The sequence below is a fragment of the Lathamus discolor genome, chromosome 2 (genome assembly GCF_037157495.1).
Source record: "Lathamus discolor isolate bLatDis1 chromosome 2, bLatDis1.hap1, whole genome shotgun sequence".
Taxonomy (NCBI): Eukaryota; Metazoa; Chordata; class Aves; order Psittaciformes; family Psittacidae; genus Lathamus; species Lathamus discolor.
In genome coordinates this window covers 61,275,507-61,300,005 of record NC_088885.1, presented here as the reverse complement: position 1 = coordinate 61,300,005, position 24,499 = coordinate 61,275,507, and the positions used below count along the sequence as shown (strand labels likewise).

The 24,499-nt window shown below is 38.4% G+C and overlaps 1 protein-coding gene across 2 annotated transcripts in view; it reads right to left on the bottom strand.

Moving 5' to 3' along the window:
- The window catches only part of LOC136008224 (collagen alpha-1(XV) chain-like), an 81,018-nt gene extending 59,567 nt beyond the window's left edge, over nucleotides 1-21,451 (bottom strand). For both annotated transcript variants that reach the window (XM_065667154.1, XM_065667155.1), the window contains exons 1-11: nucleotides 21,226-21,451; nucleotides 19,111-19,658; nucleotides 15,626-15,700; nucleotides 15,143-15,238; nucleotides 13,153-13,276; nucleotides 12,242-12,360; nucleotides 9,400-9,528; nucleotides 8,649-8,675; nucleotides 6,912-6,974; nucleotides 2,965-3,042; nucleotides 913-975 (exon numbers count right to left, since the gene is read on the bottom strand). In XM_065667154.1, coding sequence (XP_065523226.1) covers nucleotides 913-975; nucleotides 2,965-3,042; nucleotides 6,912-6,974; nucleotides 8,649-8,675; nucleotides 9,400-9,528; nucleotides 12,242-12,360; nucleotides 13,153-13,276; nucleotides 15,143-15,238; nucleotides 15,626-15,700; nucleotides 19,111-19,658; nucleotides 21,226-21,364 — 1,461 coding nt within the window. In that variant the 5' untranslated portion in view covers nucleotides 21,365-21,451. The remainder of the gene's footprint in view (nucleotides 1-912; nucleotides 976-2,964; nucleotides 3,043-6,911; nucleotides 6,975-8,648; nucleotides 8,676-9,399; nucleotides 9,529-12,241; nucleotides 12,361-13,152; nucleotides 13,277-15,142; nucleotides 15,239-15,625; nucleotides 15,701-19,110; nucleotides 19,659-21,225) is intronic.
- Nucleotides 21,452-24,499: the final 3,048 nt, after the last annotated feature.

The window sequence follows — 24,499 nt, the reverse complement described above, 5'->3', positions numbered from 1 at the left end:
AAATGAAATCAAGCAATCACTGAGCACTTGGAACCAACCGGTTAGTTTTTTCTCTGTTTATTCCAAAGGGTTTCTCGGTGCTATTGCTGCAGCACTGAGAATGTGTACTCGTGGTCAAGATCAAACTGTGCTTAGCGCTGTAAAAATGGCATCTGCTCCAACCATCTATCCCATGTAGACGCAAGCATTTAGATTTAATAAAGTGAATGGAATATGTTACTTGAGGAGAAATAGTATGTTTACAAATACTCTTTCTCGTGTGCAAGTCCATCCTTGTTACTGATTGCATTAGCAGGCAAATGTGGACAGTTTGAAATTTTGGGGTATGGCACTCCTTCCCAGGGGCAGAAGCCTGGTATCCCATGTTACATAGCCCAGAGAACCTCACTCAGAAACATGTACATGAAAATCTTACTAACATGCACTAAGCCAAAGCATCTCTCTCTGCTACCCAGCCTTCATGTGACAGTGTTAAAACTCTTCACAAGGGCCAGGATACAAGGAAGTCCAAATTGCCATTAAAATGGATCAACACGAAGCTGTAGTGTAAAATATTTCATACAGACATACTTAATTTTTAGAACAGGTATTACAAATTAAAGAAAGCAAATAACAGTGTAATTCCCATCTCTCTCCTCTTTACTGTCTTCTCAGAATCAGATTAAAAGCATGTTCTCATTTTTAAAAGTCCTCTTACTTTTTTGTTGTCCTCTTTCTTCCTCATACTTCTTCCTCACTCACATACACTTAGGTCTTTTCAGATCTTGAAATGAAACCTTACAAAGCATTTTTGGATGCTGTGAATTAGGCATGTACAAAACTTGCATTGTGAAATGGACCTTCTACAATCTGGATGAGGAAAGAAAACCTTTTTATTATGCTAATGAGAAATAAACATCAATATATACTTACTCTTAAAATCTCTGTTTCTCCATCAATGTCTCCTGAACCCGATTCTTCAGGTTCCAGTCTATTCTGAAATTAGGAGAATTCCATTTTAATATACTGCTTCTAAAGCTGCAAATGAAAATATCACTTGACAATTACAGCAAATACAATTATAGTCACAGCAGACTGTCATAAATTGTGAAAACTGTAATACAAGAAAAACATTTCAGCCCTGCTTCTGGTGTTTCCTACCATCGCGATGTCCAAGTGGAGATCAGTAACAAGCGGTGTCCTTCAGACGTCAGTATTGAGATTGATCATGTTTAACATCTTTGTTGACAACATGGACAGTGGGATTGAGTGACCCTCAGCAAGTTTGCCAATGACACCGAGCTGTGTGGCACTACCTGCCTAAACGAGTAGCCACTGTTTCCTAGATTGTGCCTCTTAGGTCAAAACCCAAATTCTAAGATTACTACAACTTGAACCTAAAGAGGCAGTTTATAAAGGGACATTAATAAAGCATTCTCTAAAATATTTTGTTAGAAAAAAGTTTGGGTTTAGTATTGCAATCTAGTTGTACTCGTCTATAAGACAATCTCATAGATGCAAGCTTTTTCAGCTTTCAGCAATCCTCCTATATTGTGGAACCTATACTGAAAATTATAGGCAGCATACATACTGTCAAAATTTTTTTTAAAACCCCCAAAGAAAAAAGTGTTATTCACGGAAAATTTGCCACCCTGCAGTTTCTCGGCATAGTATATATAGCAAAGTGAAATGAAGTCCAGTTATCCATTTTTATAGAACTTGCTATGAAAGTTTCACAGAACTCATAATTTTAAAAATGAAAAGAATAAACCAAGATGTGCAACAAACTTGGATGCTGAAGTAAGACTTTTTTACATGCGAGTTCCACCGCATTTAAAATGAAACATCATCTCATATAAAAGTAAATTAATTACAGATTCCCATTGCAAGTTCTTGATGAATTTCATAGCTGTGTATGCTTTGTAAACTACAGCCCACAGAGAACTAGTACCCGAATCAGTTATAATAGCACCAAAGCTAATGTTTCAAAAGCCCAGGAGTAAAGGATGCATTCCGTGACTGTACTGAGACTTCCTTCACTTGAGAATAAGAAGTCTTGAATCTTGCTATCACAGACAACAGCAGAGTAAAGGTGGTGCAGGACCTGGTGTTCACTGCTACATTTAAAGAAGTAGTCTTTGGGTGAGAAAAGGTGTTGGATTGGAGGACCTTGTCCTAGTGATCTGAAGCTGTCTTCAAGTCAGGATCAGTGGAGGCTAAATGGTGCAGGCCTTCATAACACTGTTACTCTACTTCAATGCTACAAAAACAGATTGGTACAATTTAGCAGACCCTAGATGAGGGAAGCACATAATCCAGTTTGATCACTGAAATACGTTATAAGCTATCTTGTTAAATACTCACAATACCCAGTGCGACAGATAGTTTTGTTTAAAAGTTCACTACAGGACTTCACTGCTGTTAGTGGTGGGCTGTGTCTACATGTAAAATAAGGTCTCACACCATGAACTGAAAACACTTTTTAAGCTACATATACATGTATCATCATGGAAACAGTGGGAAAGTTCCAAGTACAGAAAAGAGATGAAGCTGAAACATACTCTTTAACATTGCCTAAGTATTGAACATTCAACAAAAAAACGCTGTCACCATGCTGGTATGTGTTGTAGTAGTTAATGACAGCAAATGTAAGTGACTGTCAAACCATTTCTGTGTTCAGTAAAGGGAAGAAGTGAATAATTCAGATTTATAATGCTTTTTTAAGGAAATTTTGGTCTGTTGTTCTCACATATATTATTGATCTTGCACACACATCAGCTGGATTTTTAAAATGTGAATACTGGGTGTTTACGTAAATAACATTATACATTAGCCAGCCATTTATTTGCACTTCTCCATGAGTGTTTTAGAAAACATGATTATCTCTGTAGCAGTCAGGCTACTTTCCCAGAGGAAACCTCCTACTTAATTCTGGATTCCTCTGTGGTAAGCAGAGCTCAATGACAGAGAATCCCAAATACTCACTAATCCTCTGGAAGAAGCAGATGGTCCTGATGGTCCTGGTGGTCCAGGGGGTCCCGGCAATCCCTCGCCAGGATCACCCTAAAACAGGAATGAAAATAAATCGACAAGGATTTAATCATGTAAATGCAGAGCAGGGTTTTTCAGCCCTGGCTGCAGTCTGCGTGGATTTCTAATCACAAGAAATAACAAATGTGTCTGCTTTGATGCTATGAGCAGAGTTCAACTTTGTTAATTTCTAAGACAAGCTCCCAAGAAACATGATCTTTGTACTGGCAAAGGAAGAAAGGACTTTGCCCTTTTTAGCTTCTGCAATGATTTTGCAAACATGCAAGCAGCATTAACAGCGTTAGACAGTATAAATATCTTGTCAGAATGTTTTACTGTTGGTCTTGCATGTTTAATGTACATTTTAGGCCCATCCCCCCATAAATATGTAGAAAGTGTGTTCACACCATGGTACTCAGTAAGTAATTTTTTCATGTCACTAGCACCATCTGTAATACTTTCTCCAATACCACCATGTCATGATTATTCCATGTGTTGACCTTTATCGACTGCCAAGACAACGAAGAATCCTGTTCAGAACTGTGTCATTTTCTCTCATAATTACTACCATCTCTTCTACTTTGGCTTTCTTACATCTCCCCTAACCTTTTGCTGAAGCTAGTTTGAAGGGCTTCTTAATGATATTTACAACTTTTATGAAATTTTCTGCCCAACTCCAGCATTTTTCACTCAAGTCAGGACTGATGTTCTGTCTCAACTGTTTTAATCTAATTTGGAAGTATTTTATTATGCATCTTTTAATTCTCAACTGTCTATGTGCCCTTTTCAGGAGAATTCACTATGCAATATTTGGCTTTTGTATTTTAAACTCTTTTGGGAGAAGGATGCATCTGAATCCCCTAAAACGGGGGCAATGCAGTAAGTAATTAAGTAGCTTGCAGAGCAAAACATTATGATTGCTTATTATTCATGTTGTTCTCACCAAAGGATTGGCATTCATTTAATGTCATTTTTTGAAGTCTTGTATACCTCTAAAAGTGATTGAGCCCCATTTTTATCTAATGCATCTGTTGGAGGGAACGACAGGAGAAAATGCAGTGCCTTCTTCTCCCTCCCTAGCTGCCTCATGTTTCTTGCCTTTGGCATTCAATAACCACAGTTCACCATACTGGTGAGTTCCTGAATGTGCATTTTAGACATTCTTCCTACATAGTGATCCTGTTTTCAGGAAAGACATACATTTAGAGGCAAAGAGTGATGTAACTGCTCGATTCCCAGAGTTTCTCTCAACACTAGGGGTGAAAAGCTCAACTTTCCCTCTACCAATGCTTTCACATAGCACAGATTGCTGCCCTCCATACTGACACTGCAGAGCTGTAAGGTGTGACCTCTTTCCCACCTTGCACCAGGAGGAGAGAAAACAGACTGTTTTCACTGCGCTTTCTTAACAGGGTAGAAGTCATAGAGATATAACTAACACTGTTAGCCAGCCTCTACTGATCTATGCTTTATCCTCTGACCTGCAAATTTGTCATCTGGACTTATTAGCACTTTATGTTCTCTAAATGCGTATGTTCAGTTAATAGTAGGAAACACTGAATTTTACCTGCCCCTTGGTCACTTGCCCTTTATGCTTGAGAATTCATTACATAAATGTATTCATTAATTTCTTTGTTCCCTGAGGCTTTGTCAAATGGTTCCTATAGTGATACTTCAGTCATATTCACAGAGAATGTGTTTAGTTAATTTCAGGTTATTTTCACTGTCTGCCAGCATGTTCATTTACAGATACTTTTCATTCATTTTAACATATCCTTTGCTTTTTTTTTTTTTTCCAGTGAATATTACATTAGCTCCTGCTAGCATTTTGTGCTTGTTTTCATGCAATTTCTCCCAAATGTGTGCACTACAAGGAAAAAAATCCCTCCTGCTTAGATCACAGTCATGTCTTGGAAGCCTAATTGTATCCGTTCCCAAAGAGCATCTCATCTCGCTGTATCTCTGTCATCCTTCCTCACAAAGCCCTGACAAAAACCTACAAAAACTTAGGTTATAAATGAAGGCCCACTGAAGAGCCATTAGGAATCGATTTTCCTTGGAGCAGCAGGCCTGCAGTCTCCACTTGGATCAGGACGCCGTCCAAAATAACTCCTCGAGGTTGAGAGCCCTCCCTTTTTAAGTGAGTGATTTTGGATCATTTGCTGTAAATTTTAAGAATCAGAAGTGGTAGTGATAAATCCATAGGATAATTTAGGTTGGAAGAGACCTTCAAAGGTCATCAAGTCCAACCCCCCTTCTATGAGCAGGGACAACTTCAACTAGATCAAGTTGCTCTGACATGTGACATCCCAAATGAGTAGCTGGTGTTGGTGGAGCTTTAACTGAATTTGAACAATAATTTTCATTTAGCCTCAACTTAACTGTTTCCGTGACAACAAGGACCACAGTGAAAAAGTGACAGACCAGGCCCCTACCTCTGCACTAATATGTAGCACCCCGTTCATTCTCACCTTTCTATTTTCAATTAGAAGAACCAGAAAAGGGCAGGTGGATCTTGCTACTGTTCCTCAAATTTAAGTATTATTATGCTGAAAAAGAACTGACTGTCTTTAGACAGCATATCTGATTTGAATTTTTTGTGTGCACACATCAGCTCTTTAATCTTTGCTCACTCTACCAATGTAACAGGTCCTAGGAAATCACACTGACCAGGGTGCGTGTCTTCTTGCGTGTCCTGCTTTCTGCTGCAGGAATTGGGCCTGCTAAGATATAACCAAGAAAAAGCTCTGCATATGAAGCTGCCAGTGTTCCTCAGTGCTTTTCAATATGTTAAATATTTTTAGTATGTTTGCTACACCTCTTTGAAGTATCCCTTGAAATATTAATCCTGTTTTAAAAATGGAAAACAAAGTTTAAGATGTCTTTATTAAATTTCCATGTGAGTTATCAGGAATAAATTAAAGGAGTCTTTTGCTTCCAGATATAACCTTAGCTCACTGTGGTTAAGCTGCTTCTCCTGCTGCCAAAACATTCTTTTTCTGATGCCTATTCTAATCAATAAAGTAAAGCTGGGGACTATTCTTTAGCCCTGAGGTCAGGTAGAACAAACTGGCTGTGTTTAGAGTACTTAGGTACCTGACCCTGGGTGTCCTTTCATCTATGTTTAAAGCTAATATTTTGAGTATGGGGTTTTTGTGCAATTTTCATGAAATAACATGGGAACTATACTGCAACTCATCCGCATGATGACTATTTCAATGTAAAAAGCCTGCTGGAATAGCATTGCGGGGGAGCATTTATATTGAACAGAGACAACCTGCGCACAGTGTCTTCTTGTAGCATACTGGGAACAGTTAACAAACAAGGCTACTCATGGACAGTGCTGAGGCATTATGAAGCCTCAATTGGTTTGGTAAACACATGAAACAAGTTATTAACTTAGCACTTGGACTTACTGGCTGAATGCCAATTTTTGTGTACAACATGTGCTTTAATGATAGATTAATCCATTATCACTCACTTTATCCTGGAAGTGATACAAGTTGTTACTTCGGATGGTTCAACTCTAATTTTCATTATGTTCATTTCATAAGAGTAATATGATTATATTGCCTCTGTTAAATTACTTAGCCAGTGGACTAAGTTGCACAGAGCAGTTATACACAGCAATCAACTTTATTAAGCGTTACATATATATTCCTTAGTTCTCCTGTGAAAGCTCAACTTTTTCTACAGCTGAAGTCTATTCATGTTCTTGAAAAATCCTTATGATTTCTATTATGGCTACTCTTCATGCGGATTCACTGGTGAGCAGCAGGATGCTCGAATTCTTCATGTGATTCCCTATTAATATTATTCTTTCTCTCAAACTGCACCAAATTAGCACTTACGCGAGCATAAATGGGATCTGATTGATTGTTGGTTATTAACAGGACACATACCTTTTCCCCTTTTAGGCCTGCTTTTCCTTTCAGTCCTGGCAAGCCCTGAAGTCCATTTTTGCCCTAAAAGGAAGTAAATTTTTTAATTAGACATTATCTTTTATGCAGGTTGAAGAGGCTGTACAGAGGCTGGACATAACGGTGCTAGATTCTAACTTCTGTTTTGCGCAGTGGGAGGAGATAGGGAACTGACACCTTTGCAGCTGGCAGTGCACAAAATGTGCTTCACCAAATCTGCTTCGCCCACAAAAAAGTGGCAGCGAAGCCTGTTTGGAGGATACAGATGGGAAGACTCGGCAGGCTTCATTTGGATTTGACAGGTGAACCAGGCAGATCTGATGACATATTTTGAAAACTCTAATGCTCCACTAGAACAAATAGGGACAGGTGTCTGAAAAGTTCTCTTCAAATTTTCTGTCTCTTAGCCATTTACTTATCTAAGAGATAAGAAACTCTTCATTTATTCTGAAGTTGTCGAGTATGTTTTCGGAAGGTGAATTCTGCGCTAGAATTCTTCCTCTTCCCTAACAACTTCCAAATTATGGGAAAATGGTCACTTGGAAGGAGCCTGCTTTTAATATCATACAGAAGTGATAGTCAAAAGAGAGTATTTGCCACTACTGCAAACTGCTGCCCTGAGTGCATCAAATCATATCATTGGCATTAGCCTGTTCCCAGCTTCTACTGAAATCCTTTTGGCCTTGACCCACCTGAATATATTCAGTTCCTACCAAGTAGAATGCTTCATGACAGGGAATGTGTGGTACTACATAGCAATTTTAGCACATTTTCCATTCTAAACCTCAGTAGTCAAATTAATCTCAAATAACCTTTCTATATACGTTCACCTTTTCTACATTTAACACACACCCCCTTCCTATAGAGGCTGATCATTGGCTAGAAAAAAACTTCTACTAGCTTAAAAGTCAGTGCTATTATAAAGCGGTGCTATTTCTGAATTCAGTTAGGACACAGATGCATGAAGTGACAGCAACAGGTAAGAGTAAGGAAGCAAAGAAGCCAGGTAGTAAAGCATCTGCAGAGGACAAATGCACAAACAGCAGCTGAGACATTTATGGAATGTGAATTTGTTATGGTGTGGGTTGCTGGGCAATACTTCACTGTGGAGGATGCATATACAGTCTGTCAGCGGCTTGTGGTAAACTGATGTACGAATGGGAGTCACCTGGAGAGGAGTGGAAGGAACATTATAGGAAGATGACAGCAAATGTGAAAGAAGAAAGGGTAAAAATAGACGACTGCAGAGACAGGAAAGTACAGTTGAATTACCGAACAAGACTTGAGGGGTGAGAGGTACATCTGGAAAGTTAACAGCAGCTGAGGTTAGGAGCATGCAATATGGCAGCATGTGTGTCTGAAGAGTCAATGAAGACCATTGTTTTGGCCTGGAAGAGGTCTGGGTCTGAGTTTGTCCTTTTTTTGAAGTTCCTGTCTGAAGCCAAACTAGACTCACCAGATTTGGACTCTTGCAGAGCCGCTTATAACATGCCATGTCTCTTTCTTTATAACTGGGAAATCATAAATTTCTCTTAGAAACCTGGGTCGCCCTCTCTAGGCAACCTAAGGAAGTCAACTGCAGCACCAGAGCTGCCATCTAATGAGAGAACATGGAGAAAGTACTTTGCTGCTTAAGCTTCCATGTAGCCGAGTCTCTGATAAAAAAATGTTTTGTTTTGTTTTCTTCAGTTAACCAAATATGCATGAAAGAGTACTTACGGGTAACCCGTTTTTGCCAGGAGTGCCCTAAAGTGAAACATCCTTGTTAGACAAGTAGATAAATCATTGTAAAAAAGAAGCAATAAAAGAGAAAAGCAATGAACTATAACTTGATGTGTCATGCAGTAACAAAACAACCAGAACTGTAAGAAATACTGTCTCACAGTGTGATCTGTTTCGCACCTCTGTTTAGAATGATACAGATTTATAATTCTATATGATTTAGAATTATGGAATTATCATGAAACCATAGAATGGTTTGGGTTGGAAGGGACCTGCAAAGGTCATCTAGTCCAATCCCTGTGCATATCAGTGTTTTACTGTATACATCTTGTGCTGATGGTTCAGAAAGCTATGACATATGAAACGTCCTAGATATACAGAAACTACTGAAGGAGGCTTGAGAGTTCTGAAGCCCAGCAGCTTTGAACATGTTCAAATATGACAGCTGGGAGGGTGGTGCAGTACTGCAAAGGCTGCCCAAAGCATATTGCTCTATGAACATTAGCACATCAGCACATCAGCTGTTTGCCTTGTGCTTTCTGATGATCGTCTGTCATCAACACTTTTATAGCTGCTGGCACATCCGCAAAGAAGATACGACACTTCTTGATCTGATTTGGTGGCGCCAAAACCCCATCTTGTAGTAGTAAGACACTGTGTATGCGATTGTGAAGTTTCAGCCCTTTATGCATGTGTGATGAGTGACCCTTTCTAAAATACATTCTTCCAATAGACAGGAAACACTCACGGGCTGACCATGTTGTCCAAGTTTCCCTGGAGGTCCAGGAGGTCTTTGATCTTTTTTCTCCACATCTTCTTCTCCTGGCATTCCTGGAGATCCTGTGGACACATCCTCTCCTGCCTGACCTCTCTGGCCCTGTGCAATACAATGTGAAATATGAAAAATGTGTTGCATTACTTTTCCCATTTTTCTCCTCTCTTCCCTCTCTCCTAGAGCTCCTGCTTTGTTCAATGCAGTCAGAAACCTGTTAGGCACCATACAGACAACATACTCCATTCAGCAGAGGCAGTCCATATTAGAGATCATTCATGCAAGTTTAAATAAATTGCTTACTGAGATGGAAAAAATGTGAGCTGGTTACCCACATGCAAGTGACCATGGTCTAACTTCAGAACTGTATGGATCTGCACAGTCTAAATCAATAATGTAGGTTTGAAAAAGACCAGTTTCACAAACTCAGTCTGTCTGGGAAAAAAATCGTCAATGTTAAAAACAGATGTTTAGGAATGCTTTAAACAAATACCCTGAGATCTACAATTCTACCAAAAGAGCTTTATGTATCAATTTTGGTTAAAAAAGAAAGTGATAGAAGAGGAAATGGGGAAACTGATAACAAAGAGCAAAAATGGACAATCTGCAAGAGCAGAAAATTCCTAAGGAACAAAATAAACCTTTCCAGTGGTGAAGTTCAGACTCTAATACATACTTCAATTAAAATCCAATATAGATGATGGGACATTTAAGTCACCTTTGTATCATATCTTGAAACAACACTAGGATTTGCTCACATTTTACAGCAGTAATGAAATATTTTGTGTTTCTTTGGTAACTAATGAAGCTAGGAGTCATGCAGTACAGTAACTATCCAAACATCAAGTAGGATGACAGCTTTCAGCAAAGGAGCTGTTAGTTGATTTTTTAAACATCTTACTGGGTTTTGTCTCCAGGAGAGTTCCCAAAGACTAGAGGTTATCTAATATATTACCATTAGAGATCTTTTTTCCCCATCTGAAAAAATGTTAGAACACAGATAACTAAGATATGTATAAGATCATAAGCTGACTGAGATAACAGGATTGTTGATATAGGTCGATCCTGAAAGAAATTCCTGCTTGGACACTTACAAGACAGCCTATCCAGGATTTTTGGGAGGCATCTCTGACAGGTGAAAGATGTCCAGATACAGCCTTTTCTAGAGTACTTCTGAAAAAGTGTACTGGCAGCCTAGAGAATCTGGGCATGGCTGTAAACAGCATTTATTCATATAACTGCTCTGACACAGACATGAGTAATACAAGAATGCCAAACAATTTTGCTGACTTGCTTCAACTTTGCTCCTTTATAAGGCCATCTAGGAGTAAAAAGTTTGTTCAGTCTTAATATTTTATTAATCAAAATATCTTTTTACTGTGAATGCCAGGAAAGCTGCTGGTTACTTTTTCAGCAGAATTTTTCTTCCTCTCCAGGTGTTAATGTGTGCAGCTGTGAGTACGCAGCATACCCTGCTTCTTAAAGAAATAACTAGGAGTTGCAGATACTTCTCAGTGCAATCCAGGAGGGCTTTCCCTTGTCAAGACGTGGAATATAGGATCATCCTCTTGGATGGTGTCCTGGGTTCAGCAGCAGCAGTCATTTTTCTCCTTCTTACTAGCTAGTGCAGTGCCGTGTTTTGATTTTTGGCCTGGGAGCAGTGCTGATAACACCGATGTTTTCAGTTGCTGCTCGAATGTTTGGTCTGGCCAAGGACTTTGTGAGCCTCACGCTCTGCCAGGGAGGAGGGGAGGCTGGGAGGGAGCAGAGACAGGACACCTGACCCAAGCTAGCCAAAGGAGTATTCCGTACCACAGCACGTCGTGCCCAGGATGTAACTGGGAGTTACCCAGAAGGGCTGGGACTGCAGGGTTGGACGAGGTATCGGTCGGTGTTCGGCTGGGGGGAGTGGAGCGAGTTATTGGTCAGCTGGTTTTGAGGTGTTGTATTCTCTTCCCTTGTTATTTCCCTTATCATTATTATTATTGGTGGTAGCAGCAGTGGTTTGTGTTATCCCTTAGTTACTGGGCTGTTCTTATCTCAACCCGTGGGAGTCACATTCTTTTCGATTCTCCTCTCCGTCCCTCCAGGAGCAGGGGGAGGGCAAGAAGCGGGGGGAGTGAGTGGACGGGCTGTATGGTTTATAGCTGACTTTGTTTAAACCACAACAGATGGTAACTTGAGTAAGGTTTGGTTTATAAAGAGATAATTCGCATAAACTACGCATTTTCAGATAGTCTGTGGGCAACTAAGGAAATCCAGTGATACACATTTTAGACATGGATTCCTCCAGAGTTTAGTGAGTTTTGAATATAGAGATAATGAAGCACTGTGATACTGAACTACTTTTATGCACTTGGTACTTCACACAGAAGCATTTAGTGAGCACTCAAAGAGTCTAGTTTTAAATCTGTTTATATACCACTTTCACCTCCAAGGCATTTACTAAGACCAAGCTGCCTGCTTTTAAGGGACAAAAACCATGGGCTTTTAAGGTGAGGATTTATGTTGGTTATTTTCTGTGTTTCTCAGGTTCTTGAATGCAAAATACAGAAATACAAAACTGAAAGAACAATTTTGGTTTGTTAGCCAAAAATCTCAAGCCCATCTCAACAGTTATAGATCCAACATCTGCATAATGTCAGCATTATTGTCTGATGTCACAAAAGGACATTCAAGAATGTAAAAAGTTGCTTCTGTTTGGCATGCTTCTAAGATGTATTAGATAAAGGTGCCACATCAGAAAAGTGCCTAAAATTCATGTTTTCCTGCTCTTGGAACAAAAAGATAAGGCATATTATGAACCCATTATACAGACCTCCTCTCTGCTTACTCCTGGCAAAGCACTATCCCCAGAGCCATCTTCTTCTCTGAAGATTTTCTGTGTTACAGTGGTGGACTCATTGTTGCCTTGTTCAGTTTCCGTGACAGCTGAATCTAAATAGAATAATCACTTATTAATGAGAGACAGAGCAAAATAAACCTGCCCAGAGCTATCTATCAGAGCACAGATCCTGCAAGTTGATTGAAAAAAAAAAAGAAATTGTTTTGGTTATGACCAAAATATATTCCAAATATTAGTATTAGTCATCTAATAACTCTGCAAATTTTAGAAGGAAAGGAAAAATAAGAAAAAAGTGAGAATAAAATTATAAAACAGATGTTTATTTTAAGAACAAAGACTGTATTGCATCATCTTATTCGACTCAAGCTCCAGTCTAATGGTTGCCTATTTTTCATCTCTGTAACAATAAAAATAAGAGTACAACAGGTACTATATAAGTATGTATGAAATTCAAACAGGAACATTGTCTTTGGACTTATTGCAGTAACTAGTTCTACTTTCTGTTTTCTAGGAATGTGCTGAAATTGCCTTACTCAGAGCATTATTCCGTGCTCTTATTGCCTTGCATGTTTAACTACAATGAGTGAGATAAGCACCTAAATGGAGTAAAAAATGGGAGATGTGTTGAATAGTGGCGGTTGTTGCTACCACTGAACTGTTACTGCTATCAAAAAATTGCAGCCTAACAGACTGCAGTTTCAAAGACCAAATGTTTGATGTGCCAGCTCTTTTCTAACACAAAGGATGTCCAAAAGCCATAGGACTTTTGATTCCTGTCATCTCCCAAAATATAGCACTGGCTTTTCATACACAGGGAAATGTCAAACTCAGACCTAGAATGTAAATGACCGCCCTCCCCCCCCAAAAAGAAAAAGGAGTAGTGCCTTGTTCTTCAACTGCTGCTTCAGAGGTTTCTTCTGATCTGTGATTTCCAGAGAAATCATTTTCTTCCAAATAAGACAATATAGTTGGAGGGGCTTCCACTGGCTCAGCTGATGTATCTTCAGGCTAAAGAAAACCATAAAATCCCAAAGAACTGTTTAGACAAAAGGTTTATCACATATTTTAAAGCAAGAATTGGTAAATTACCTTGCTCAAAGCATAGCAATCACAATTACTACATTTATGAGGCAAAACAGAAATCCTTTTCTGTCCCACTTAATATCTTGCCACTATCTGTCCTTACTCTTCTACTGCCCTTAGAAATATTAACTGTCATTGCTATCATAAACCCTAAAGTTTATTGATGGCCAATTATACACCCTCCTTCATTATCAAGTTTCTAATTTATTTCATCTTCTATTTCATTTTTCCTCGTCACAACACACATCTAGTCAAGTTCTTGAGGAAACCTAGCACAATACTTTTGAACTCCTCTTTTCCAAACCAAGTGATATACACCTGTCAAACACATAGAGAGAGAATAAAACACAAGGAATATAATGTTATCACTTCACGTCTAAGAGCCTAGAGCTGGCTAGTACCCACCCTTCTCCATGCTGTCTGTGGGTGGCAAGAGGCAGACATTTAAATAATCTGGTATCAGCTGCATGCAGGAATGTAAAGAGCTTACTCCCTGCCAGGATTAGAGGCCTGGTCAAGTGCTGTCGCAGTGTAATCAGGAGATGACATCATGCAAGCCTGCATTTGCCATCTAAATAAGATTTAAAAGTGGTTATGTTGTCATGGTAACCCTGAACAGACTTAATGGACCAAGCATCCTGGGACTGAACCATTCTATGATCTAAAAATTGGCATTATATGGCTTGCTGAAACAGTTAATATTTATTGACATGTTGATACGGCCTTTTGAATAATATATTCTGTAATCATTTTCTGTGACATTTTTCCTTCTGGGCATTGATTCTAGCCTGATTACGGAATTCAAGTTAACCATAGTCAAGTTCTAAGTCTTCTGAAGCAGGCATGACATTGATGTATTACCATGACACTGTCAGATCTTGAAATAACATTTTTGGTGTCCAAGACTGATTGTAGATATTTGGAAAATCAAAGGAAAATGTCACGTTTTTACTCCCTGGGAGCGGTATGTCATGATAAACAATAGCTGTTACACTTTCAGGTCTCTGTTCATGTAAAACATTTTTTAGTAATCTAATAATAACACTTACTGAAACAAATTTTGTACGTTTTTACCTCTGCAACAGTGATATACGCTGAGAATCAACATTTTTCTGTGCTTGTTTTGGCTGAGATAGAGTTAATTTTCTTTATAAGAGTTAGTATGAGGCTATGTTTTGGGAATTTCAGCTGAGCACAAAAAGTAAGGGAGAATACGATGTGATAGGAATCTCTAAAATCATAAATGTTATGGTGAGAAAAGAGCAATTATCTACTCTGTGTTCCAGTAGAGTAACATCCAAACGAGATCTGCAGTTAACATGCGTAGAAGGGACAAGAAAAAGATGATAGTCCTTCACAAACATTAAATAAGCTAAGGAACTCTGCAGCAGGAAGATGAGCATGGTAAAATTCCTGTGGGTTAAAAAAAACAAAGCATGAAATTCAAGGGAAAAAAACTCAGTGGAGGTCCACCAAACGCAGACAGATAGATACACTCTTGGCTCAAGCATTTGTTGAGATGTAAATTGTTCCAGAGTAAAAGAGTATTCCCAGTAAGTGCCATATTTATGTTCTTAATCTGTTGTTATACTTTTCCTAAAATATTGGTTGTCGAGTTGTCAAAAATACCAGATTTTTGATCTGGCAAGGTGCAATCATTCTTATGGCCTGTTTTTCTCATAGGCGCCTTTGGAACTAGCCACATACAAAAAAACTAGTGACAAAATCCAGACCTCATGATCTAAAAAAGTAATATTAAGCCAGAAATGTAAAGCAAATAAATAAATTTACCGTTATGGGGAGATGAGAAGGTGCAAGGATTTCTTGGATCTCAGAAATACCTCCAACTTCTTGAATGCTGCCATTGCCACTGTTGTCTCCTGAAGCCTGTGCAAAACCCAGTCATAATAGCAAGTTCATAAAAGTCGGAAAAAAGATATTATCTCCAAGGAATCAACTACTTCAATGAAGATTATTTCTTTCAGTTGGTGAAGCCTTAGTGTCATTAAGATGTTAACTTATTTCAGTTCTTACAACGTTTCATGAGTCACCCTTCAGAAAAATGAGTCATAGTTAATTTTCTGAAAGGTGTTATAGACAAAAGAAAACAGTTCTTTTTGAGTGTGGTTATAAAAAGAGATCCACACACACAGTTTTACACATGATATTATGTTCTCAAGAAGAAATACTAGTTTAATCTTATGAAAAAGATTTAATGGCAAATTAATTTGAAATCTCTGAGGCACTGAGGAGAACTAATATAAGAATACTCACGTAAGGATCATCATCTTCACAGTGATCTTCAGTAGCCCTTGGGTCAGATTTGATTGTCAGATGTTGAATTGAACCCTACATGAAACAACAAAACCAGTTCAAGGAAGTAATATTTGAAGTAGGACATGTGAAGTGGGGGGGTTGTGTGTGTGGAGGGGTGGGAATTAAACAAGTCAACAAAAAAAACCAGACTCGGTTCTGATTTGCTTGGAAAACGATGTGAAGCATGAAACTTTATGAAAATAAACTCAGTTAAAAGAAATTTAAATATGTTCTTATGTTTTTCTTTTACAAAATGTATAAAAATTGAAGCTGCCAGAATATAATGGCTATCATGTCCCAACAACAATACAATTGCTATGCTGTATTATTAGTGCCCCACCTGAAAGATCTAGTCCTAGATTAAGTTCTATAGTCTGTAAAGAACTGTATGCTTTTTCTAGTTAAAAAGTGCATTGCAGGTCTAAAAAATAGCATGTGAAAACCCCTGAAAATGAACGTGAATGATGGAAAAAAAATACCTGTAAGTGATGGAGTGGGCCAGGGAGAAACCAGCTTAAAGCGTTTCAAAGCAGAAAGAAAGGAGATTTATTTTGTGATAACAAATGTTTTGTTTTTCGGAGTTCAGATTATACTTCTCAGTTTGACATGCTGAAAGTGCAGCAACAATTTAATTTTAAACATTCAAGTCTTGTTTCTTAGATTACACAGACTCAGAGTGTTGTAAGAAACTCATGAGGGATGTTTCTTTCTTATGAGGTCTTACAGAGTTAGGTATGGTGGACACGTAATACAGAAAGATGGATATTCAAATCAAGAGCCATCATACCTACACATGTGACATGCCTGTTCATGTTTTGCTGACTGTATATTTTGTTTCTCTGTTTTTATATTTTCTGTAGAAAAGAGCCTGAAGAAGCTGACAAATTTCATCTTTAGCCAGACACAGAATACTTCTCTGTCCAGTGACTTCTCTTCAAGGAGCTAGAACCATGAATTACGCCATGCAACAATATCTTGGTTATGCTCTGTCTGCTGAGTAACTACCACAGACACACAGCATATGTGCTCACTCAAAGATATAGAAAGCCCGAGTCTTGGTAAGGAAAACTGCAACAACTGCAGAAGTGAGAAAATCGGTATTCCTTGCTGTTACCTAATGCCACCAAAAAATGCAAACTCCAGATGAGGGAAAGGTACCATTTATCTACACTGCTATGTTTGACTTTTCTCTCTCTTTCGCCTCTGCAGCAGTCTTCTCTCTTTGTCCTAAAAATACTGGGGAATTATAAACAGGGATGTACTTTTAAAGCAACATTTCTGATAGCTTCTAGAATATTTCAGAAATGAGCAAACTCCGAGATTCTATCTTTAATGATCCTCTACTTTATGTATGTTTAAAGACCATGAAATTCATGCTGCTCATGCATCCTGAGTTTGCAGAGAATCTGAGATAACAGCTCAGTTGAACTGAACTATCTCAAAATTTAGTAACGGGCAAGTCAGACACTGACCAAAGTCAGACTAACAGAACAGTTCATTGAAAAATTATACATGAAAAGACGCACAACCAGACACTTAGGCAGTCTCTTGGAAGTGATGCTTTGACTTCACAGTATGAGCAGATCACATTTGGAGAGCAGATTTTTCCTCTTTCTCTAATGTGTGGCTCTGGGTGATGAAGGAAATAAAATGGAGAGCTCTACTGTTTCCCCAGTGTTGCTGCTAGCCAACTACTCCAACCAGGAAAGTCATGGCCAAGTTTCCCGTAGTAGGAATGGTAGATATGAGGTACTGGATTCCAGCTCCAAGTTTTGTGCCTGCTGTTTCTTTCCCTGTTAAGGCCGGTTTGCAGAATCTGGCTTCATTACTGTTTCAGCTGCATTTGGTTGTTTTCTGGTTTCTACTTTTCTTTTCAAGCACCAGAGATAGAATTTCTTTTTGTTGCCATGAAACCTGAATGACATAAACCATTATGTCCTTTCCTGTCTAGCAAACAGAGCTTTAGACACATGAATTCCCATTAACCAGAGTAAACCAGTAACTGACATTCATTCAGAGCCATTTGCACTATCTGCTATGAATTGTTTCCATTTTGGGCAATTGACGCAAACAGTTTTTGTCATACAAACAGCTTGGGGAGGAACAAACCATTTAGCTTTTCTACCCAAAATCAGTTGTGACATAATAAATGAAGAAATAAAGGCACAAGACATAGAGTACATGTCCTAGTTAATGGTGTTGAAGCAACCAGAATACTAGCTGAAATTTATGTACTCACTATAGCATACAGACAGCCTATTTCAGTGGAAATGCCTTAGAGTATAATCTACCATGATTCTTGTCACTATATTTACAGATTTATTGGTGATAACCTCAGCAACTGATCATCACGTGTTTTCCTGGTGGGGTACCAAGGTGGTCTCATTTTCTTGAACGTTTCTAATTCCTACTTACTAATCATACATCCCCAATACCCCAGTCATCCCGTCCAAGAAAGGTGGTGCCAGCAGACAGGTTTTCTGAACAATGCCTTCTACCACTTACTTGCTATGAATCAATATGTTCCTGTAATTCTAGGTGATTAGACTAGTCAGATAAATGTTTAAAGTGCACTATTCTTGCTGCTTACCAGATGAAGCTCACAACCTGCCAGCACACCTGAACTTTGCAAAGAACATACTTTCCTCTAAAGAGAAGGATCTCTCATTTTTTTGTGCTGCTTCACTAACTTAGGGGAGAAGATATTATTCTCACAAAATACTGTGAAAGTTTTGAAGCACAAGGGAATTACAAAAACAAGATAGAAAAAGTGTGACATTTCCCTTTCATTTGACTATGAGTCAATCTCATGCATATTGACAACTTTCACATTTCCATTTGGAAGCTTAGTGGCTGAGAATTCCAGTGGGGATGCAGCAGGAAGGATATCTGCATTCAGCTAGAGGGCTTGGGAGCCTTGTAGTAATGTTTTTGTTCCTTTTTGGTTTTCTAAAGCACTTGATAAGCTTCAAGTAATATATAAAATGTCAAAATACAACTTTATCTTCTAAGTATCTTCATCTTTGATGACAGCATTCTCTTCCTGATATTGAATGTTAAGTAAACATACCTAGCGCATAAGCATTTAAAATACAGACTCTCTACTAAGGTATTATTCTTAGAAGTTAAACAAATGGATACTCTGAAATTAGCACTTCATGAAAAGGCCATATAAATTTATGTGATCTATTTTCTTTGAAAATCCTAGTATTCGAACTGAGCATTGAACTTAATATCTGAACTATAAACTTCCGAGGTTCTACAAACATTTGCATTTAAGCCAGACCTTGTATATCTGCACTGCCTGAACTCTGGCCAGGTACATAAAATACAAGCTACATAGTTTGTAATCTCATTTGTGATATAACCATTGTAAGCAGACTTTCTTGGGTAGAGTACATGCATGAAACACTGAGGAATGCAAATTATCAGGCACTACTTACTGTGAACTTTTCCAGTCCTGTGGCTCCTGCATTACCAACAAATATCCCAGATCCAGATTCAAATACCAAGGCCCGATCTGATCTTTGAAACTGAACTCTCTGATATTCTTCACAGTCCATGAACAAAGCAACATCATTGCCCTGAACAGTCACTGTAAACCTATTCCACCTGTTAGTCATGACTGGCACTTTAAATGAAGCAGCCTCTCGGGAGATATGGGAACCAGGCTCTGTGTAGTACATAATCACTCTCTGGGTGTTGTCATCAACTGGTGAAAGTCTCATTCCCAGGTAAATAGTTTTCTGGAAGGCATCTGTTATTGCAAATAGCACTCCTCCACGATCACTGTTTGGTTTCACTGTATTGACGATAGCAAAATCTCTATAAAAAGGTGATGGTATTATGGCACTTGTCAATCGACCGATGTTAGCATCTGGACCAAAGCTGTAAGCTGGAAACCCTCCATAGCCAGTGACAAAGTAGACAGAAGGAGGAAGAGGAACTCCTATTAACTCAGTGAGGTCAAGATGTCCTTTTGAGCCTCGTTCTGTAAAGTGTGTAGAAAAAAAGCATGTTATTTAGTGTGTGAGAAACGTTCTTCATTCTTCAGGCGCTCAGCCCATTTAATATAAATGATTTAAGAAAGGCCTTAAAAACTGTAACACAGTATTATAATACCAGTAACATATTTCTAATACTTTAGGCCCCAGTTCAGTTAGTGATTAAACACACCTAGCTAAGTACGCATGTAGTTTTTTGACCTTTGACTAACCAAGGTTACTCCTATACTAAAGAAAAGCGCATGTAAAATTTGGGGAAGTCAATCAGTAACAAGTAGTTCCTGCAATATATTTTGCTTCAGCTGTCCATAAACTACAAAAAGTGCTGAATGTGTTTGCAAAGTGAATTCAGTGAAGACTGCACAATCTTTTGCTTTCTCAAAGAAAGATCCTTTATCCTCACAAACTAAGAAAGCAGTTAAGAGTTCTCTACAAAAAGCATGAGAGGGTTTCACAAATACAAGATACAAATTACAGTGGATTTGCTTTAGCCCTTGCAGTTACCTGCTTCTACAACACAGCTCCACTCAAACCAAGAGCCTTTCCTCCCTTTACAATCTCCTCTAATCTTACATTCTTCAGTTTCTCAGTTTAGCTAAATGAGTTAAGTTTCTCATTTTATCTAAAAGTCTCAAATCTTCTTACTGGTGTACATTTTCACCCTTTTGAAAATACTTATGTTACTCAGAAGCAAACAAAGTGCTAAGGTGTAGCTACACCATGTAAAAATATAATCACTCATAAACTGCGATTTGTGACTAAGTAACTGCTGGCTTTCTCAGCAAACGTGAGAAAATATCTTCATGATCCAAAAAAGTCAGATTTTTACATCACTTTCTTGATGAACCGCATCCTAGCTCCTCTCTACATTGTTTGCTGAAAATCTTCAGATCCTGGTAAAAGACAGGATATATTTGGAACCACTGTTTTTCAGTTCCTTTCTTTATCTACTTCACACACCGGTCTCCCATGGTTCTTAGATTAACTCCATCAAGCAAAAAACTAGCGTGGAAAGAGGCCTTGTGGTAGAATGAGTACAGATGAGTACGCAGGAGGCAGTCTAGAAACTTCACTAAGGAAAGACTTAATTTGTGTCTTAGACTTCACTTTTCCCTATTCTAACAGCTGGTGGAAATAACATATCTGGAGAAGCATCTGTGGTGGCAAGATACTTCTTTGCACCTACGCAGTCCGTCATCCACTAGGGCTCCCACTGCCCAGAGGCACTTCCTTGTGATACCTCTTCATCAGGAAAGTTCCATAAGATGGTGTCCCTAGACAGCATTAAGAAAAGTCCTCTCGCCCAATGGTCACTTAATTTTCAACCCAGCATGGAGAGAACTGGTGCCACCTGTGGTAATCTGACACTGCAGACATTTACAGGGTACAGGAGCTAAACACAGCCCATCTTTTATATCAGGGCAACAGACAGCAGAGTCAGGCCCCCAGTCTTTTTTTCTGAACAAGTACTTACAGAAGCTGAAAACAAGTTCCCGGTCTGCCTGAATATAAGCAGTGAAGAGACACATGAAACTGGCTCCTAGCCCAGCCTACCTGTAAAGGACCAAGTCATCCTCAGATTCTGATGCCTTTCACCCTCAGAAGAGCTACATTTTACAAGCAGCCTGCACACTCTGGTCAAGGGATGAGCTGGAATTTCCTGGTTGCATATAAAACCATGGGATGTATACATGCAATGCCAACCCAGAATACTTCAAGCTCTTCCTCATATGCATAGGCTTATTTCTGCTTCTAATACCTGTAGTACTCCCTTTCCTGCCCTAGGAAGTGCTAAAGGATAGTTCCAAGGTGCATGTGTTTATATTACCTGGCCACTTCAGGCATGATAATTTGCCATCAAGAAGGAGAAACTAGATAATTAATTTCACAGCTCTCACCACATCTTTTCCTCATTAAGATACTAATGTGCCACACCCATGTCATGAGGTTTGGGGTTTCAAGAATATACCAGGATGGGTGCCCATAACATGCTTATATGGAGAGTCTTATTTAAAGCATTATATGCTTTTATGGAGCCTTTATAAGTCTTCATAAAAGGAGAAAGTGATCTTGATATGAGGAAAATTGTACTGCCAATACTTCACTTTGTCTACAGTCTAATCTCTCAAGGGACACAGTGACCTTCGTCCAGGCTGGTGGTTTGAAACAAAACTGGTCAAGAAATTAAAAAATTACTGTAGGTAATAATGTCAAAGTTATTAGTTAAAACATGACTTTTGATCTTTGCTGATTTGTAAGCATTCCCAAGTCCTTCATAAGGTATATATTTGTGCAGTGTAGATTGATGAAATATCTTTCAATTTTAAAACTTAATTACCATAACTGTAATAGTTATATAGGCTGAATATATCCCATTGGGACAGTGACGGAAAAGGTGTGGCAGTCCATATTAATACAACAAATTGGACTCAAAAACTTTATACCTAATAAAAATCAGGAAAAATAAATGAATCTTGCACTTGGCTCTGAAACCTGCAGTCTGGTTCTGAAGAACAGCTAGAGAGAGGTTCTTCAGCTGAAATACACCTTTGTTAGTCATTATTTATATGCAGTACTATAACGGGCTATGTGTTGCAAAGTGTTTTTTACTGTCCTAGTGATTTTGCAAAGAAAGGGTAAATTATTCTCCCTGTGCCAAAGTTGTTACAGTCCAGCTGAAATCAATTCTAATCTGTAACCTTCTCTGTACTTGAGCCTCAGCTCTTGCTAAGGGAACTCAGCTGGAAAAAGTCTGATGTTTTGCCTGATAGATTTTGCCCCTTCCTAACAGCTTAAAAAATAGATTTTTTTTTTTCCTGGCCAAACAAAGCTAATATTTTTTTGATTCTGACTCTAGTATTGAGTCATACTTTCTATTCACACACACACACACATACAGGAACCTCAGCTACAAATAAAATGCATAAGCAATTACTTAAATTTAAAAAGGTAAGATAAATAGTAAGGTTGAAGAAGAATATAGGAGCTGTACACAGATACCAAACCTGCTTCCAAAGAGCCATGGGAAAAGGGCCCTAGAAAGAAGATGGAGAATATTTAAGGTGGCCAGCAGTCAGCTTATCAGACTTGCACAACAGGATGCGCCCCAGGAGAGAATCTAATTAATAGAACTGTCGTTTCCCACTTCCCATTCTCAAAGGAAGATTTCATAAACACAAAAAAGCCCATTAACTCTCCCCACATACTCTGTGGAGCTGCAGCGTAGGTGCAGTTTCCTAGTCACGCACCAAACAATAAAATACAGAGCTCAAAACTCTTGCTCTTTTAGCATAGGTTCTAAGACAAATGAAGCATGTTTTTAAAAGGTGGCAGAAAACAGTAAAGAAGATCAGTATTCGAGTAAAACAAGTCAGAAGGCTCAGCAAATATCTGAACTTCAGTGAGACTGGAGTAGAAGCTTGCATCTATCCCCTATAGAAAAGCAAAACAAGAAGCTTCTAGCCAAATTCTGTGCTTACAACTTATCCCAACTCTTCATGGATTTATGAGGATGTATAGTTACAGTTAAGAGCAGACTTACAGCCACAGGTTTTGCTCCCATTCAATTACCTCTGATAAATTAATGTCTCCCTGCTGCAGTTATGTTAGAACAAAAATGCCCTCTTATTCCCTTAAATCAATGGGTAAACACTGTGCTATTTTAAGTACCTTTAAAGCCAGCAGAACACTATGTTGCACCAGTATAATTTTATTTCAAGCATTTACTGCTACTAAGCCACTGGATATTGAGAGCATCCAGAATTCATCACATTTACGTCCATGTTTCCTGGACCTGGGGCGCTGGAAGGTGTGGTACAGAAACACCTTCAATATTATCTATGTTTTATCTCAAAAAAGAAAGTAGTAGAATACCATAAATTGGGATGGTATTTTTATAATTCTGGAGTTATGAGCTGTGCTATGTTCTGCATTTATTAATGTTTGTTACTGTACTTTATAGTTGGAATTTTACAGCATTTGCAGACAGCTGGATGGTCTCACAGAGCAGCTTGAGGAACTAGTAGAGAGTTATAAGTGTGCTGTAAAAATTATTCTGTAAATCAATATTTAGATTATTTCAAGACTGCAGATGACAATAGTGGAGTTTTTTTCTTCTTTTAATTGTATTTTTTCATGTACTTACCTCACTGCTTCATTACTGAAAATAGTGAAGCTGTAAAAACAACAAACCACTATTTCGGTATTGGAAGATAATCTGTTTTCCTAATTGTGTCTTAACGCAGCAATCCGTAACAGTGAAAGATCATAAAGCTCAAAATGGACTGGAAAACACAGACAAAGCTCTTTAGAAACAGGCAGGAGGTCCTCCTAGAATATATTGGTATAGACAGTTGGAGCATTTTCTTCTGGATGCCTAAGGAAACCTCAGAAGCTATTTTTAGTGGTGCTGCACAGCCAGAAGTGAGGCTGCGGTCAGTAGGAACTGTGATACTTACTGACATGCAAAATCAGTCCCGACATTCTTTTGTGCAAACCATTTTCCAACACTTTCTGCCAACAGTTGGTTTTACGTCATTATCATTCTGCCCTGTACTGGACAAAAATGTATGCAGTTCATGTACTTAAATATAGTTTATTAAATATGCATCTATATTGCACAAAATGGTCCTTTTTGTTCCCATCATGTCTTGTTTGAGAAACTTTATTTCATCACAGTGCTTTCAAGCAAATCAACAAAAAATTTTGTCTTACATATAAGCTGTATTTTTCAGTTTTTCTGATCTAATACTGGACTAATTATTGTTTTATTTGCTGCTTGTTTGGAAGATTTTCCATATACATTTTTGTGCACATTGCTTTTTGTATA